The sequence below is a fragment of the Artibeus jamaicensis genome, unplaced genomic scaffold (assembly GCF_021234435.1).
Source record: "Artibeus jamaicensis isolate MK-2021 breed Jamaican fruit bat unplaced genomic scaffold, CSHL_Jam_final scaffold_754, whole genome shotgun sequence".
Lineage (NCBI taxonomy): Eukaryota > Metazoa > Chordata > Mammalia > Chiroptera > Phyllostomidae > Artibeus > Artibeus jamaicensis.
In genome coordinates, this window is record NW_026522054.1 from 850,813 (window position 1) to 864,365 (window position 13,553).

At 48.8% G+C, this 13,553-nt stretch overlaps 1 protein-coding gene across 1 annotated transcript in view; it reads right to left on the bottom strand.

The window, feature by feature from the left end:
• The window catches only part of SUSD4 (sushi domain containing 4), an 86,254-nt gene that overhangs the window by 35,214 nt on the left and 37,487 nt on the right, over positions 1-13,553 (bottom strand). Inside the window, exon 3 of the mRNA XM_037128329.2 lies at positions 4,700-4,912. Coding sequence (XP_036984224.2) covers positions 4,700-4,912 — 213 coding nt within the window. The remainder of the gene's footprint in view (positions 1-4,699; positions 4,913-13,553) is intronic.

Consider the following 13,553-nt stretch of genomic DNA (forward strand, 5'->3'; position numbering starts at 1 on the left):
ACAGCCAAGTGACAGAAGAGGACAGGCCAGAAAGCAGCCATAGGAAACAGTGGGCAGTGCCCTGGGCCACCCTCGCCTGCCTCGTGGTGACAAGTACGGCTCAGACATGTGGGCAGTAAGTGACAACAGGTGGTGGGTGGGCTGGCCATCACATGTGCCACCACCACAGTGTGTCCCTGGTACCCACATCACCCTTCTAGATAATGGGGTCTTTCTGCCCAGAAGGACAGAAGGGCCAGACAGGTGGTTCTTTGGGTGGTCAGGCCAAGTTCATGGGTTCCAGCCACACACTTCCCTCCACCCGGGATCTTCCCATGGTCCTGCCAGCCGTGGTTAATATCAAGCAAGGAGCTACCATGGCCGTGGAGATTCTCAGAGCAGGGAAAACCATCTTCTTACAGGGCTGTGCTGCCTGGGCACATCAGACGTGAGAGTTACACAATCCTTTTGCCTCCTGCTCTGCCCCTCAGCTCCTCGCCTGCCCGAAAGGAGCCGACCACCAGTCCGAGGGAGGATTTTCCGGAACAGCCCTCAGCTCAGCCAGTTCATTCTCAAGCCAGCACACTCTGCAGGGACAACCTAAGCTGTAATAACAGCCTTCTGCTGGGACTGTTCAAGGGGCATCCCAGCGGTCCTAAGCTGGTCTAGAACCTGCTCTGGAAGAGTCACACCAAGGCTGGCTGTGAAACCCACCGCACTCCACCTCCCCCCACAAATCCTTTTTTAGTGGCTTAGCATGGATCTACCCAGAGTTTCTTTGCATTGACTAACCAACTCGGCCAGTGACTATTCACAGAGCAACTCAAGGGGGAAGGCGAGGAGAAAAGAGAAAGGTCCCTTCGCTCTGTGGAAAGAGTCCTACAGTATAAAACACCGGGGCATGACAGCGGACGACGTCTGCCACAGCCCCGGGGCAGTCTCTCGTCCCTCCTCAGGGCCATACCCCAAGAGGGAAATCAAAGACAATGCACTCCATGCTGCGCGAGGTCCCCCATGCCCAAAGGTGCTCAGGGGATACCTGAATCTACCCAGAAGCTGAAGCTCCAGCTAGAGACCTCTGACCTTTAAAAACACCCCAACCCCCCTCCCCAGGAATGAGAATCCCATCCCGAGGCAGCAGGGACCTGGGTGGCACAGAACATCATCTTGTCACCTAAGGAAGGCTCCAGCCCAACCCAGGAACTGTGAGCCATTATTTATTTTGTCTCTTTTAAAAAAACAAACCCCCCCCCCCAAACTGCTAGGTAGCCAGTAAGAGTAATGCCCCAAAAGCTGAGATGTATTCGGTATCCCAGCTGCACCCAGGGATAGGTGAGTAATGAAATCTTTCCATTAATACGGATAATAAATACGTTTGGGCTCTTCCTAACAGAAACGGATTTGAATTCATTTTGCCTTTGTCACTTTGGGATATTGATTTTTTTTAAATACTACTAATTTATACATGTAAATTAAGTCTGTATCACCGCCACGCTGTCCTGAACCCCACTAAGGTGTGCAGGCTGGGACACAGCCAGATTTGTCACGTGTTAAGTGTTTGTAAAGTGGATTTATGTCAAGTTGACCTTACTTCACGTCCACCCTTTCTTACGAAATGTGAAAAGAGCTGTATGTACCCAGGAAAAGTGATCCCCAGGGCACCTGCTTGAGTGGTTTGGGGGAGGAAGAGGCCCAGACGGTGGCTGCCACCCTGGCCTGGAGTCACTGTTCTTACATCAGGAGCAGGGTGCCCAAGGGAACTATTTTCCGGCCTTTGCTGTCTCCAGGGCCTCCCCTCCACCTTTCTGGTTGCCTTCCCTGGGCCCTGGAACACAAACATTCTCTCCCCTGCTCAGGGACAGACAGGGAAAGCAGCTCAGAGAAGCAAGGAATACATCTCCCTGTATAACCTCTAGGTCGGAGCCTTGGGGGCCCTGAAATTAATTCATTGCTTGTATTATCACTTCTATACATTCAGTGTACTTGGAATAAAACACTCAGATCGGGCCACAGCTGAGTCATGTGGCAGAATGAAGTGGAGAATGAAAGAGAGGAAATCTGCGTAAACAAACAAGGAAACACTCGTCTCCTAACTACCTGGCTTTGGTAGAGCGCTTTCTTATTACAGAGCACTTCAATGCACATAAACTTATTATTTTCAAATCTGCATCTCAGGCAGAACTTTGACAGTGTGAAAGGCTGGTAGGAGTCCAGGTGACAGTGAGGAGGCCTGGGGCTGAACGGGCCGGTCCCTAAACTGCCCTTAAACTCTGGGAGGCTCTTTACTTCTGCGAGACTACGTTTCTCTGTTGGTCAAACAAAAACCAAACCAGCCCAAGTGCTTGGGTTTTATAATTTCCGGGAGCTCCTTCAACCCTGCGCTTCAGTGAGGCCACCTACTGTCACATTGTGCCGTCACAACTGACCAGGGTAGGGCTTCTGTGACACCAAGAAGGTTACATGTAACCTCGTAGGGGAAAAAGTGCTGGCTGAGGAGTTCCAGCTCCACTAGTTCTTATCAGCTGTGTGACCTTAACAAAGTAAACGAACCTCTCTGAGCCTCAGTTTCCTAAGGAGAGGATGAGAACAACAGGACTTCATCCTGTGGCGTGGCTGTGCATGTGAAATGAGATAGTGAATACAAAATTTTAACCTGTAATCACCTATAAAAAGGGGGTACTTTATTGCTGTTACTAGTATTACCACTACATAAAAATTCATCAGCCTCCTAAGAATTGCTGGACAAAGGACAGAAATGAATACAGCAGCCCTTACTGCTTCCGGCGTGAAGCCTGAGCAGGGGGTAAAGGCCATTTACAAGTTGGGCGGGGAGCAGGGCAGGCTCCTCACTGCTACATGACCTTCAGGTATAGACTTCTAGGGGTCGCCCACCCCCTGGTAGCCACTTAGATGAAAGAACGGTTACTGGGGCATGTGGTTCTGTCCACCATCGGAGCAACAAAGGCCCTCTCTTTATCCTGATCTTTCAAACATCAACACAAGGACCGTTAATATTAAAAATCAATCTACCATCATACTTAGAAAGGCGATGCCTGTTCTTCCACACTTTCTAAAACACGCACTTAGAGTACACCATCATGCAGAGTCCAGAATGCAGGGCCCTGGACCCTCCCTTGAAAACAGGCGCTCTTATTTCAGTTTGCAGAATAAAAGTGCTGGCCTGCGACTCCCACCTACACAGCCCCTAACCAAACTGTTGGGGTGAAGTTCAAGGCTCATGCACACAGACCTGTATAGCCCAAGCCTCCCACTCCAAGGTGATTTGTTCACTCCTGTTGTTGGAATACCTCTATATTAGTTAGTTATACACAGGGTTGCAAAGGTTCTCATCTAGGAAGGGACAAACCTCTTTTTTCCTTTTCTTTTTCTTTTTTTTTACCAGGATGGCAAAATAACAGAGGGGCTTCCCCTCTGGGTAATGTCCAGGAGGGCTGTTGGGTTTCCTTGTTCTCTGATGTTTTTGAGCTTCCCTGGGTTTTGAACACTGGGTATCTGAGGGCATAGAATTAGGCAAGGAAGTAGACATATATAACAACCAAATAACCTTGTAATTAATAGAATCCTATGGGAACCACAGTTTGTATGAGCAGCATATAATAAGAGAAGAGCTGAATTTATTTTTTGAAATCTTAATTCCTTCTATTAATTTTGGTTTTAATAAAAATACCTTAAAAATAAAAGCAAAGATAGCACATACTTTAAGGAGAAGACACCATCTTATCCATCCTGTAAAATTTCCATCAGGAAGATCATAATAAATGCTTCTCAAATATAAATTGTTTTAAAAGTTTCATACGGATATATACTAAATCAGAATAAGAGTTTATATCTCCTTGTTACAAAAGCTCCATCCCAAAATAAAACTAATAATGGTGTTAAGAGAAATTGAAACTCATTTCTAATGGACTCATCAAAATATAAGTTCTATGCCTCATGGAAATTAGAAGATAGAATTAATTCTTGATTCCCACCTATGCCTACTCCTGGCTTGCCGATCCTCAGACATACATCACCAACAATTCGGTGTTCTAACGAGTTAAACTCAATGCATTTTTTAAACTCCAAAAGTATCTACAAAGAGTAAAAACGATATGTATAAAGTTGTTTCAACCAACAGATTAAAGGATAATTGCAGGAAGTAAAAGAATACCTTGTCACGACCAATAAATGTAGGGATGATTGCTAGAATAAATGTCTACCTTGCCAACCTGTCACTGCTCGTCACAGTTCTTCCCCTAAATGAATTGCATCTAACAGAACTGATAAGCGTAACTGATTTAATCCTCTGAGTAACAGGCATCACCTGTATCATTCTGGGTGGTTTTTGCCCAATATATTTACCGCGCTTTTTATTGAGTAACATGGAAATGAGTGTGGCGTTGGCAGCTCAATAATAAATAGCCCTCATGTTGTCTGAGTTTCTCTCCCGCACTGACAAAAAACGGTGATAAATTGGACGGTAATTGAGATAGAGAAGGAAGATGATTACTTCTAATGCCGGGATGAATTTATCTCCCCCAGCCCTTGGGGACACAGGCATGATTTTCTGTGCAGGTCTGGCTCTGAAATAGTGACAGCAGCCCAGGGCACCGACCCCTCTGGCCCACACAGCCTTGTGCCCCCGCAGCCATGCAGCGCAAGGGGGCCACATGCGAGGCTTCCGTGGGGAGGGGCCCAGGGAGCGGGTTTAAGCACTCACCTTCTTCCACGCAGACGGGTTTATCGCTGGGGACCCAGCCTAGCGTGCCATTAAAAAACTTCACACACAGTCTCTTCAGAGAGCCCTTCAGCTTGAAGCCGTCTTGGCAATGGAATCGGGCGACAGAGCTTTCAAAGAAAGCCCCTCCGCTGGGCGTCCTGAAGCCATTCTCGGGGATGCCGGGGTCAGCACACACCTGAGGTTCATCCAGCCCTACATCGACAGAGAGCAGAAAAGGCGACTCTGAACATATTCCAGCACGGAAGGGCTGCCAAGGTACATGGCGGGCACTGTGTTCTTTCTGACACCGTGGGTGGCCCACCCAACCACCCCGACCGCACAGCTGAGAAGATTCGTGTTTGAGGGCATGTTTCACTCTGCTTTTTGCTCCTTGCTTAGAAGAGTGCTCACTGGGGTTTCCTGTCCCAAGGCCAAGTTAGTTTTTCAAGGAGATGAGAAAAGTAAACCACAAAAGGAATAGAAGAGGGTAAGAGCCTCAGTGGTGGGCAAAAACCTGAGGGTTGAGGGGTAACACAGAATCTGAGCACGACCTTGAAAGGTGGGTGAGGGTTCCGCGGTCAAATTAACTTTGTAGAGGGAGGCAGAGGTGGCGTTCTGAGGGGAATGGCGGGACCCATGGCCGGGGGCTGGAGCGAGCGTCCGAGTCTGGGGAGCAGCACAGGGGCATGAGAGCTCTACTGGCGCGTGGGAGAGGCATGCTGGGAATGCCGACCTTCCCCCGACCCTGCCCTTGGTCCTCGCCTGCATCTGCCGGGCCTCTGCCAAGGTCGCCCTTCACTGGGGGGGGACCTTCCTTAACCACACGCTCCCCCACACAGCCACCACTGTGCCCCACCACTGCAACGGGAACACAGTCCTGCCGTGAACAGGTTGGAGAATGGCCGTCTCTCATACTGGGCTGTGGGCCCTTCAAGGCCAGGTTCTGGAACTTGTGCCCTTTGCATCCCCAGAATCTCTCTCAACACCCTGCACAGGAAGTGCTCCATAAATGTTTGCCGAATGAACAACCAGAGTTGGAAAAGGCAGGCGAAGTCATGCTGGAGGGACCTCAAGACGCCAGGCTAAGCAGGAGGCCGGTGTAGAGCCAGGGGCAGGCCAGTGGGCACGCCAGTGGGCACTGGGGGGCCAACAGGTGAGGCTGGGATGAAGGCAGACCTTTGACACAAACATGCGTCAGGGGCTGGTTGGGGAAGCCAAGGACAAGGAAGGGTTCTCTGTGTGCCCCAAGTAATGCGAACGCACTCCCAAAGGGCAGGGAGGTAAGGGTACCTCTGAGGTATTACAAAATCATTGGACACATCCTCGCTGAGTGGGTACCAAGAACAGAATCACGTGACTGACTCCAACCGGATGGGGGGCAGTGGGCCCTTGCTCCTTCTCCGGCACAGATACTCATGCCAGATGGGACCGAATACCAGCAAGATGTGAGAGAGAAGCAGGAACAGTTTGGACCACCTGATAAAATCCCGGTGCAGACCCGGAAGGCAGCATCCCTGGGGCTCTGGGAGGGTTTGCCTGGTTTTCAGGTAACACCCAGACATCGGACTCATCAGCGGGCTGATCCTCTCACAGACTGAGCTCGGGAGATGTGCTCAGCTGGTGGGTGGGGCTTCGCCTGGACTTGCTGTGCCCCCCTGGAAGACTCACTTGCTGCCCTCCCCAAGTGGCCTCATGACCCCTGACATTGGTCAGTGATGTTGTGCTGAAAGCCATGCTCATGGACACTCTGTGCAGAGGTCATGAGGTGTGGGGAGCAAGTGGACAGCTGAGGAGGGAGGCAGGAGGAACAGACAGCACCCACCTCCGACTTGACTGCACCTCTGAGTAGGAGTGGGCCTGATAAGTTTATCAAATGGAGGACGCTTTGGATTGGTATCATTGGTAAGCAATATCGTTGTAGTTTCAGGTGTGCGACATAGTGATTCAACATTTATGTACCTTTCGACGTGGTCGCCACAATAAGTCTAGTAACCATCTGTCACTGCACAGTTATTTTAACCTTGACTATATTCCCCGTGCTGTATATTAACATCCCCGTGATTTGTTATAACTGGAGGTTTGTACCTCTTATTCCCCTTCGCCTTTTGCACCCAGCCACCCCCAGCCCCTCCCCTCTGGCAACCACCAGTCCGTCTTCTGTGTCTGTGAGTCTGTTTCTGTTCTGTGTTGTGTTTCAGATTCCACATGGGAGAACGCTTTCACTCAGCATCGTCCAGCCTTGTGAGCCTGCTCCCACATGGGGCAGCAGCTGTGCCGGGACTGAGCTCCCTGACCTCCAGGTGTATGCTAGGGATTTGGCTGAGACATCTGTGTCTCCCCCTGCCCCCCCCAACACACCCTGTTAGAGCAGCCACAGCCTGCTAACACATGGGCCATGCTGACTGCTGAGTCCTAGGCACAGACCCTTCCGCTTGTCACACCTCCCCACCCTGAGCCACAAAACTATTTTCTCACAGAGAAGGACATAATCCAAGGGAGAGATGAAGATCCAGCCCCGAACCCATCAGAAAAATGCCCCCTGCACTAATAAACAAATAATAAGAGCATCGTGAAAAGCAGCATGTGGAAACAGTAGAATTTCCTCATGCATCCAATTCCGCTCTCTTCTTTTACATGGTCCTCCTCCTTCAAAAGAACATCCCCCTCCAGTTTCTCTGCGTTCACGTAACCACAACTACCCTCCGACTCTGTGCCCAGGCCTGGGACTGTGCTGACGGTCAGGATGCTGCTGGCCATGGGATCTGGCCGCTGGCACAAAAGAGGGGAATGAGAACAAGCAGGAGAAAGAAAGCAATCAGAAGGCAGGGCGGCATAAAAGAAGATATTCTTCATTGTGGGACAACTAATCCCATGGAGGAAAGCCGTAATTTTCCAGGGCTCACCAGAGCTTGGGATTCCACTTTTCAGATGGCCCCCTAGCGGATCAGCTCCCAGCCCGGGCCCTTTTCCCTGCAGAGGTCTTCTCCGTGTCTTTCGGTCACATCCATGAGCAGCCCCATCTGATAAGGGATCCAGGGATGGCTTAGGTGTTAAGGAGGAGAAGCAGAAACTAACTTGCATGTTGGCCCATTAAATAACCTTATCCTAGGATCCTGCTGTCTTGAAGGCCCAACTAATATCCCTCCCATTCTTCCAATGCTGTGTACTCTTTGGAACTGAGAAGCCATGGTCTGGAGAAGAGAAAGGGGTTTGCAGGGTGAGTTCCAACATGCTTGTTTCGGCGGGGAGAGGGAGGAGGGGACATCTCATTTTACTGAGTCTGCTGAAGCGGCATCCGCTGGCACTCCCTCCTGAATTCGATTCAGAGTGCAGCGCTTCTAGACAAGAGATGGTCTTTGTCATGGTTCATTTTACAGTGCCAACATGACTGGCTGAGCGATGCCCAGATGGATAGCTGGTCAGACAGAATTCTGGGTGTGTGTGTGAGGGTTATTCTGGAGGAGATAAACCTCTGAGCTGGCTGACTGAGTAAAGCAGATTGCCCTCCTCCGTGTGGGTGGGCCTTACCTAATCCGTTGAAGACCTGAGCAGAGGGAAAGGTGGACTCAGGAAGAATCCGCTCTGTCTGCCTGTCTCCCAGCCAGGGACATCCATCTCCCCCTGCCTTCGGATGCAGACTCAGATGGAGCCTACGGCTCTCCTGGGTCTCCCACTTGCCGACAGCAGACCTTGGACTTCTCAGCATTCCATAATTGCATTGGCCAATTTTTTATGAATGTGTGTGTGTGTGTGTGTGTGTGTGTGTGAGAGAGAGAGAGAGAGAGAGAGAGAGAGAGAGAGAATCTTCTATTGAAGACTTTAGGCTAAATGCAGTCTTCCTAAATGTACTCAGGCACTTTAAAAATGCAAATGACATGAATGCCCACTCACTGTCCCCCTGCTCTGAGGACACTATGTCTCCCTGCATTCCCAAGTTCACATAAACAGGCTGTTGGTGGGGGAGGCAGTGCTCAGGCCCCAGAGTCTTCACAGCCCTGAGGAAAGTCCAGCCACTGGTCTCCTCTGGTGCTCCGTTGGCCTGTGTCACCCTCTTGGGTCCTGGCATCCCTGTCACTGGCAGTGAATTTCCTGCCCAGTGTTTGTGACCCCAGGAAAAACTCTGGTCCTTGGTGGTAGGCAAGATCCCCTCCTCCCTTTCTCCAGACAAAAGCTGGGGCAGTGACAGGGAGTGAGAGTGGCCCTGTCCTCACACGCAGGGACTCACCAAACCCTCAGTCTCCTTAGGGGTCTTGACACTGCCGGCTGGTTACTTTGGAGTCTGCCCAAACCTGCCAGACAGCTCTGCTCTGAGCAACTGCAGGCATCCTTGAAAAGAGTCAGCAAAACAAAAGAGGCGTGGAAAGCCATCTATTGGCTTATCACCGGAAAGTCATATTCTAGAAAGGAAGAGTGTATCAAATGTAGCCACATCGGTTTAGGACGGGGGCTGGGCTTCAGTTTCTCTGTAAACTGCTCCATGAGTCTTTGGGGAAAGAAATGGGCTAAAGACAGGAAAACAGATATTTGTTTCGCATTTACTTAGAGGGTCCTGGGCTTTCATCCTCACTAAAGTTTAAACAGACGTGTTTGCAAATTTTGACTGAAGGCCCCAAGTCTCGCCCCCCGACGCTTCCCCATAGTGCTCATTGTCAGTCTCATCGAGCTGGCATTAAAGTCACCTTGGAGGTCTCTGTTATGACCCTTTTGTCTCCCAGAGGAGGACACCGAGGCCTGGAGAGGTGACGTGGCCCCTCCAGTCACTCTGACAGCTAATGACAAAGCTCAAATGCAAGCCTGGACCTTCCAACGTGCCTCCCAGCAACCTCGCCTCTTAAAGTGTTGCATTCACTTGTAGCTGATTCCTGTCCCAGCTCAGCCTCAGAACGCCACAGATCTTCATGACGTCATGCACCCTTCCAGAGAAAGGACCTTTGGCCCTGGCCAGCGTGGCCCAGTTAGTTGGAGCATGGTCCAGTACACAAAAAGGTCACAGGTTCGACTCCCCGTTTGGTCCCCGATCAAGGTGCCTGAGATAGGCAATGATCGATGTTTCTCTCTCATGTCAGTGTGTCTCTCCCTCTCTCTCCCCCTCCCTTCCCCAGTCTCTAAAATCAATAAGCACGTCCTCAGGTGAGGATAATAAATAAACAGATAGGGAGATAAATGAGAAAGAACGTTTGTAAATGTTTTTGAGTCCCGGTACCTGTTGACACTCACACCGTGAAGGTGAAACATGTAATGGTTCCACAGGAAACCCCCCAGCGCCCGGTCCCAGTGGCATGGGGCTGGGGCACCTGACCTGCCACCAAGCACATCCAGGAATCCAGGCAGTCGGCCACCCGCAGCCACTGACAAGGGCACCCTTCTGTCGAGCATCACTGCTGTTGAGAGAGGCTCCCGGGGAAATCACGGTCGGACCTCAGATGCTGGTTTCACAAAACAGAAGCGGTGCTAGAGACAGTGGGGCAGACGGCCCTTGTGGGTGAAGCATGAAGACGGAAGAATTGCAGGTGAGCTTGAGAAAGTCCCCTGGACCCACACACAGGGCTTTCCTCCATTAGATCTGCACGTTCTACTCCCAGCTGCGCCTGGGCCAAAATCCGCCTTTTTCTCATCGCCAGCAACGCAGATAAAATTTATTTTAAACCCTTACAACCAGTAAAAAAAAAAAAAACACTGTGCCTCCATAAGCCTTTATATCAGGAAGGGAACCCTTTCGTTGCACTAGAGAAAAGTCTTCACAAACCTTCCCTATTTTTAAAGACTAAAAGCTTAGTCACCTGGACTCATTGAGCTGGAAGCGCAAACTAGAATCACGCAGGTGCTCAGCATCGGTTGATAACGGGTCCTCTGAGCATCTCCAATGCACACTTCACCTTCCGCCACCTTGAGCTTCCCTATCACCTCAAAATCCCTTCCTATCAGAACTACTGCAACTGGTTTTTTTTTAATGAACATGTACATTGCTATCCTGTCTTATTGCACAAACTATCTGAGCTGGTGTTGTATCTCTAACAAGGCATCGGCAACAAAAAGAGGAGGAAGAAAGAGACAATATTTTTTAAAATCAAATGAGGCAAAACCTATCAGCAAATAAGCTTAAATAATTCTCTAACACCAATATTTCCTTACACAGAGAATCAAGTATTTCTCGAATAATAGACAATCGAACAATTCCGACACCAATATTTTAAAGAGTGCTTCTGGCTGTTGGTGTTCTGATAACACAGAGCTACCTTTCATGCTGGAAGTTTCCAGCCAGCAGTACCGTACATTTGGGCTGGTCCGCACTCTGCCCACCAACCTACCAGAGGCTCTTGTCATTGCTTTAAGTGGGTGTCTGCACTCGAGTTCCTAGAGAAGTACTACATTCACTAGAAACCTGTCCTGAGCCAAGGTCAAGCTCAGACATAAGGATGTTCCTCCTGCTCCCCACCAATAACAGAGAGCTTACGAGCTGCCAAATATCTTCCAGAAAGTTCTAGAAGAACGGAGTAAAGCAGAGCCCAAGGCCACACAGAATGCCTCAACTCTTGTAGAGATGGAGGAGGCAAGAGAAGTCCCAGAATCGGAATGTGGTAGAAACAGCAATTTATAACTGTTAAAATTACCATTAAAATCAATGGGAAAATGTGATTTTCTTTTAGAGATTTCATTTATAACCCACAGTTCCATAATAAGATCATTATTGTTTCTTGACCTTCTCAGTTCCAGCTTAAATCATCTCCCTGTTTGGCAAAATTTCACCTCTTTGTTTTTAAAAAGAAGAGAGAAAAGGGGGAGAAGGGCATTTAAAAAATAGAGATGGGAGGAAACATTTACTAAAAATGTAATAATCTCCTTATACATTCACTCAGTCAACTAACAGTGCCAGGCGCTGGGGGAAAGGAGCTCACAGGTGTTCACTCAACAAGGACGTGAACCCGGGCCTCCGACAGGTGAGCCGCACCTGCGACTTGCCGCCGTTTGTTCATCGGACAAGCTGTGACCTTAAAGTGGGTCATGAAGTCAATTCGAAGGGTCACGACCAGCACTTTCTACAGATGAAATCGAGAGGAAATGACAAAATGCATCCACGTGGTAAGAGTATTATTCTGTGAGGTTTTATTAGTCCTCTGTGGGCGCGAGTGCTAGTCTGCAACGTAAAATATATTTCTGTCAGCGGCTCCCAGCCAGAAAGGTTTGAGAACCCTGCTTTCCAAGACCGCACCTCGTCGTTCTGTGTGAAAACATAAATTTACTTCCAATGATGTGGGTGATGCCCAAGGGCCCGGGTTCTGGAGGGAGACCAGCGCTTTGAAGGCTGACTGCGTTCTCCAGCTGCATGACCTTGGCCATGGTGCCTAACTTCCCTGCATCTTGGGTTTCTTTACATATAAAATGAGTATTATCAGCCTAGCGCCTATTTCTAGGACGACTGTGAATTTCAGTGACATGTAAATACATGCAAAGCGTGACCTGTGGTGGGCACACTCTCAATGTATGTCCTAAGTGCTTATGTTAATAATTTTCAACGAATGCCCTAAAGAACAAAGAATATAAACTCTGTAAAGAGGCAATCCCCAAATTCCTAGAGCTACCTTAATTCCCCCAAATATTCAAGTTCATTTTTTTTCCTAAGTTGCCCTAGAAGTAAGTGTCTTTGAAAATGACTATTGAATTTAAGAATAGCAACAGAGTCTTTCTCTTGGCCAAAGGTTAGGCTCTAAGACGGTCAAGGGTAGCACCAGAGAATGAACCCTGACACCTTTAACGTAAGACCCAAGCTCGGAGGGGAACTCGGGGGGCCAGCAACCAGATTTTAGTTCAGCAAGAGCGCTGGTCTTTGTCACGAAGACCGCAGCCGGCTCCTGGTAGAAACCTCTTTAGTGTCCTCTCTAGGGTAACCGGTCGAGCTTTGTGGAACCCCCAATTCAGACACAAGAATGTGCGCCTTTCCGGTCACCACCACCGAGTCAGACCAAAACCGACCAAACCGAAAACACCAAGAATTCAAGGACTCGTGGAGAAAGAGCTCAGAGCAAAAGACCCAGATGAAGACAAATTTTTCCATAGGCGAGAACACAAAACACTCGACAAAGGAAACCAAAGGTTTCTAAATTAATTTTGTTTGCGAACTCAGTGAGCTATGTCATTCCATAATTCAGCATATTATCAGGCACACATTGAAGAGGTGTGGTGCGGGGGGCAGGGGAGCTGATTACTGTTACCATTTATTAGGCTAAACAGGTTTTTCACTATCACAGCAATGTCCCTTGGGAAATACAGCAAAGACCAGGCTCATTACTAAGTAATATTTCTGCCATACGATGGCCCGGGCTACTATTTACTACAGCAAATTTACACTAACGAGAGAGCACTTGAACTTGGTTTTTTGTGAAGACCCCACAGGGAGTTGGGGGATTCGGAATTTCTATGGGGGTTGAAGGCTCAGCCTCCTGGATCCTATTACCCACAGGGCACAGTGAACACGGCACCATAATGTTATTATACTTATTAGTTATACATATAATAGCAACTCTGAATATTTGGATGGTAATCAAGTTAGGTAACGGTTCCCTAGAAATAGTGAGGATGTTTTCATGTTTCAAGGAAGATCCAGAGATGAAGAGAAAGCCTGCTATGTCTGAGCAAGGAAATACAGCAAAAATAAGTCTTAATAGCATAATTTAGACTTGATTAAAATGGATAAAGACCACAGATGTGGAAGTCATAGCATTCCCCATTCGATGCCAGGGCTGATATTTCCTCCCTGTTGATTTAATTCGCTTTGATTACCCAATTATTCCTAAATCCTTTCACTCAGTTTCAGCTCCAATAAAACTCGTAACAATGCTCACTCCCTAATGGGGTT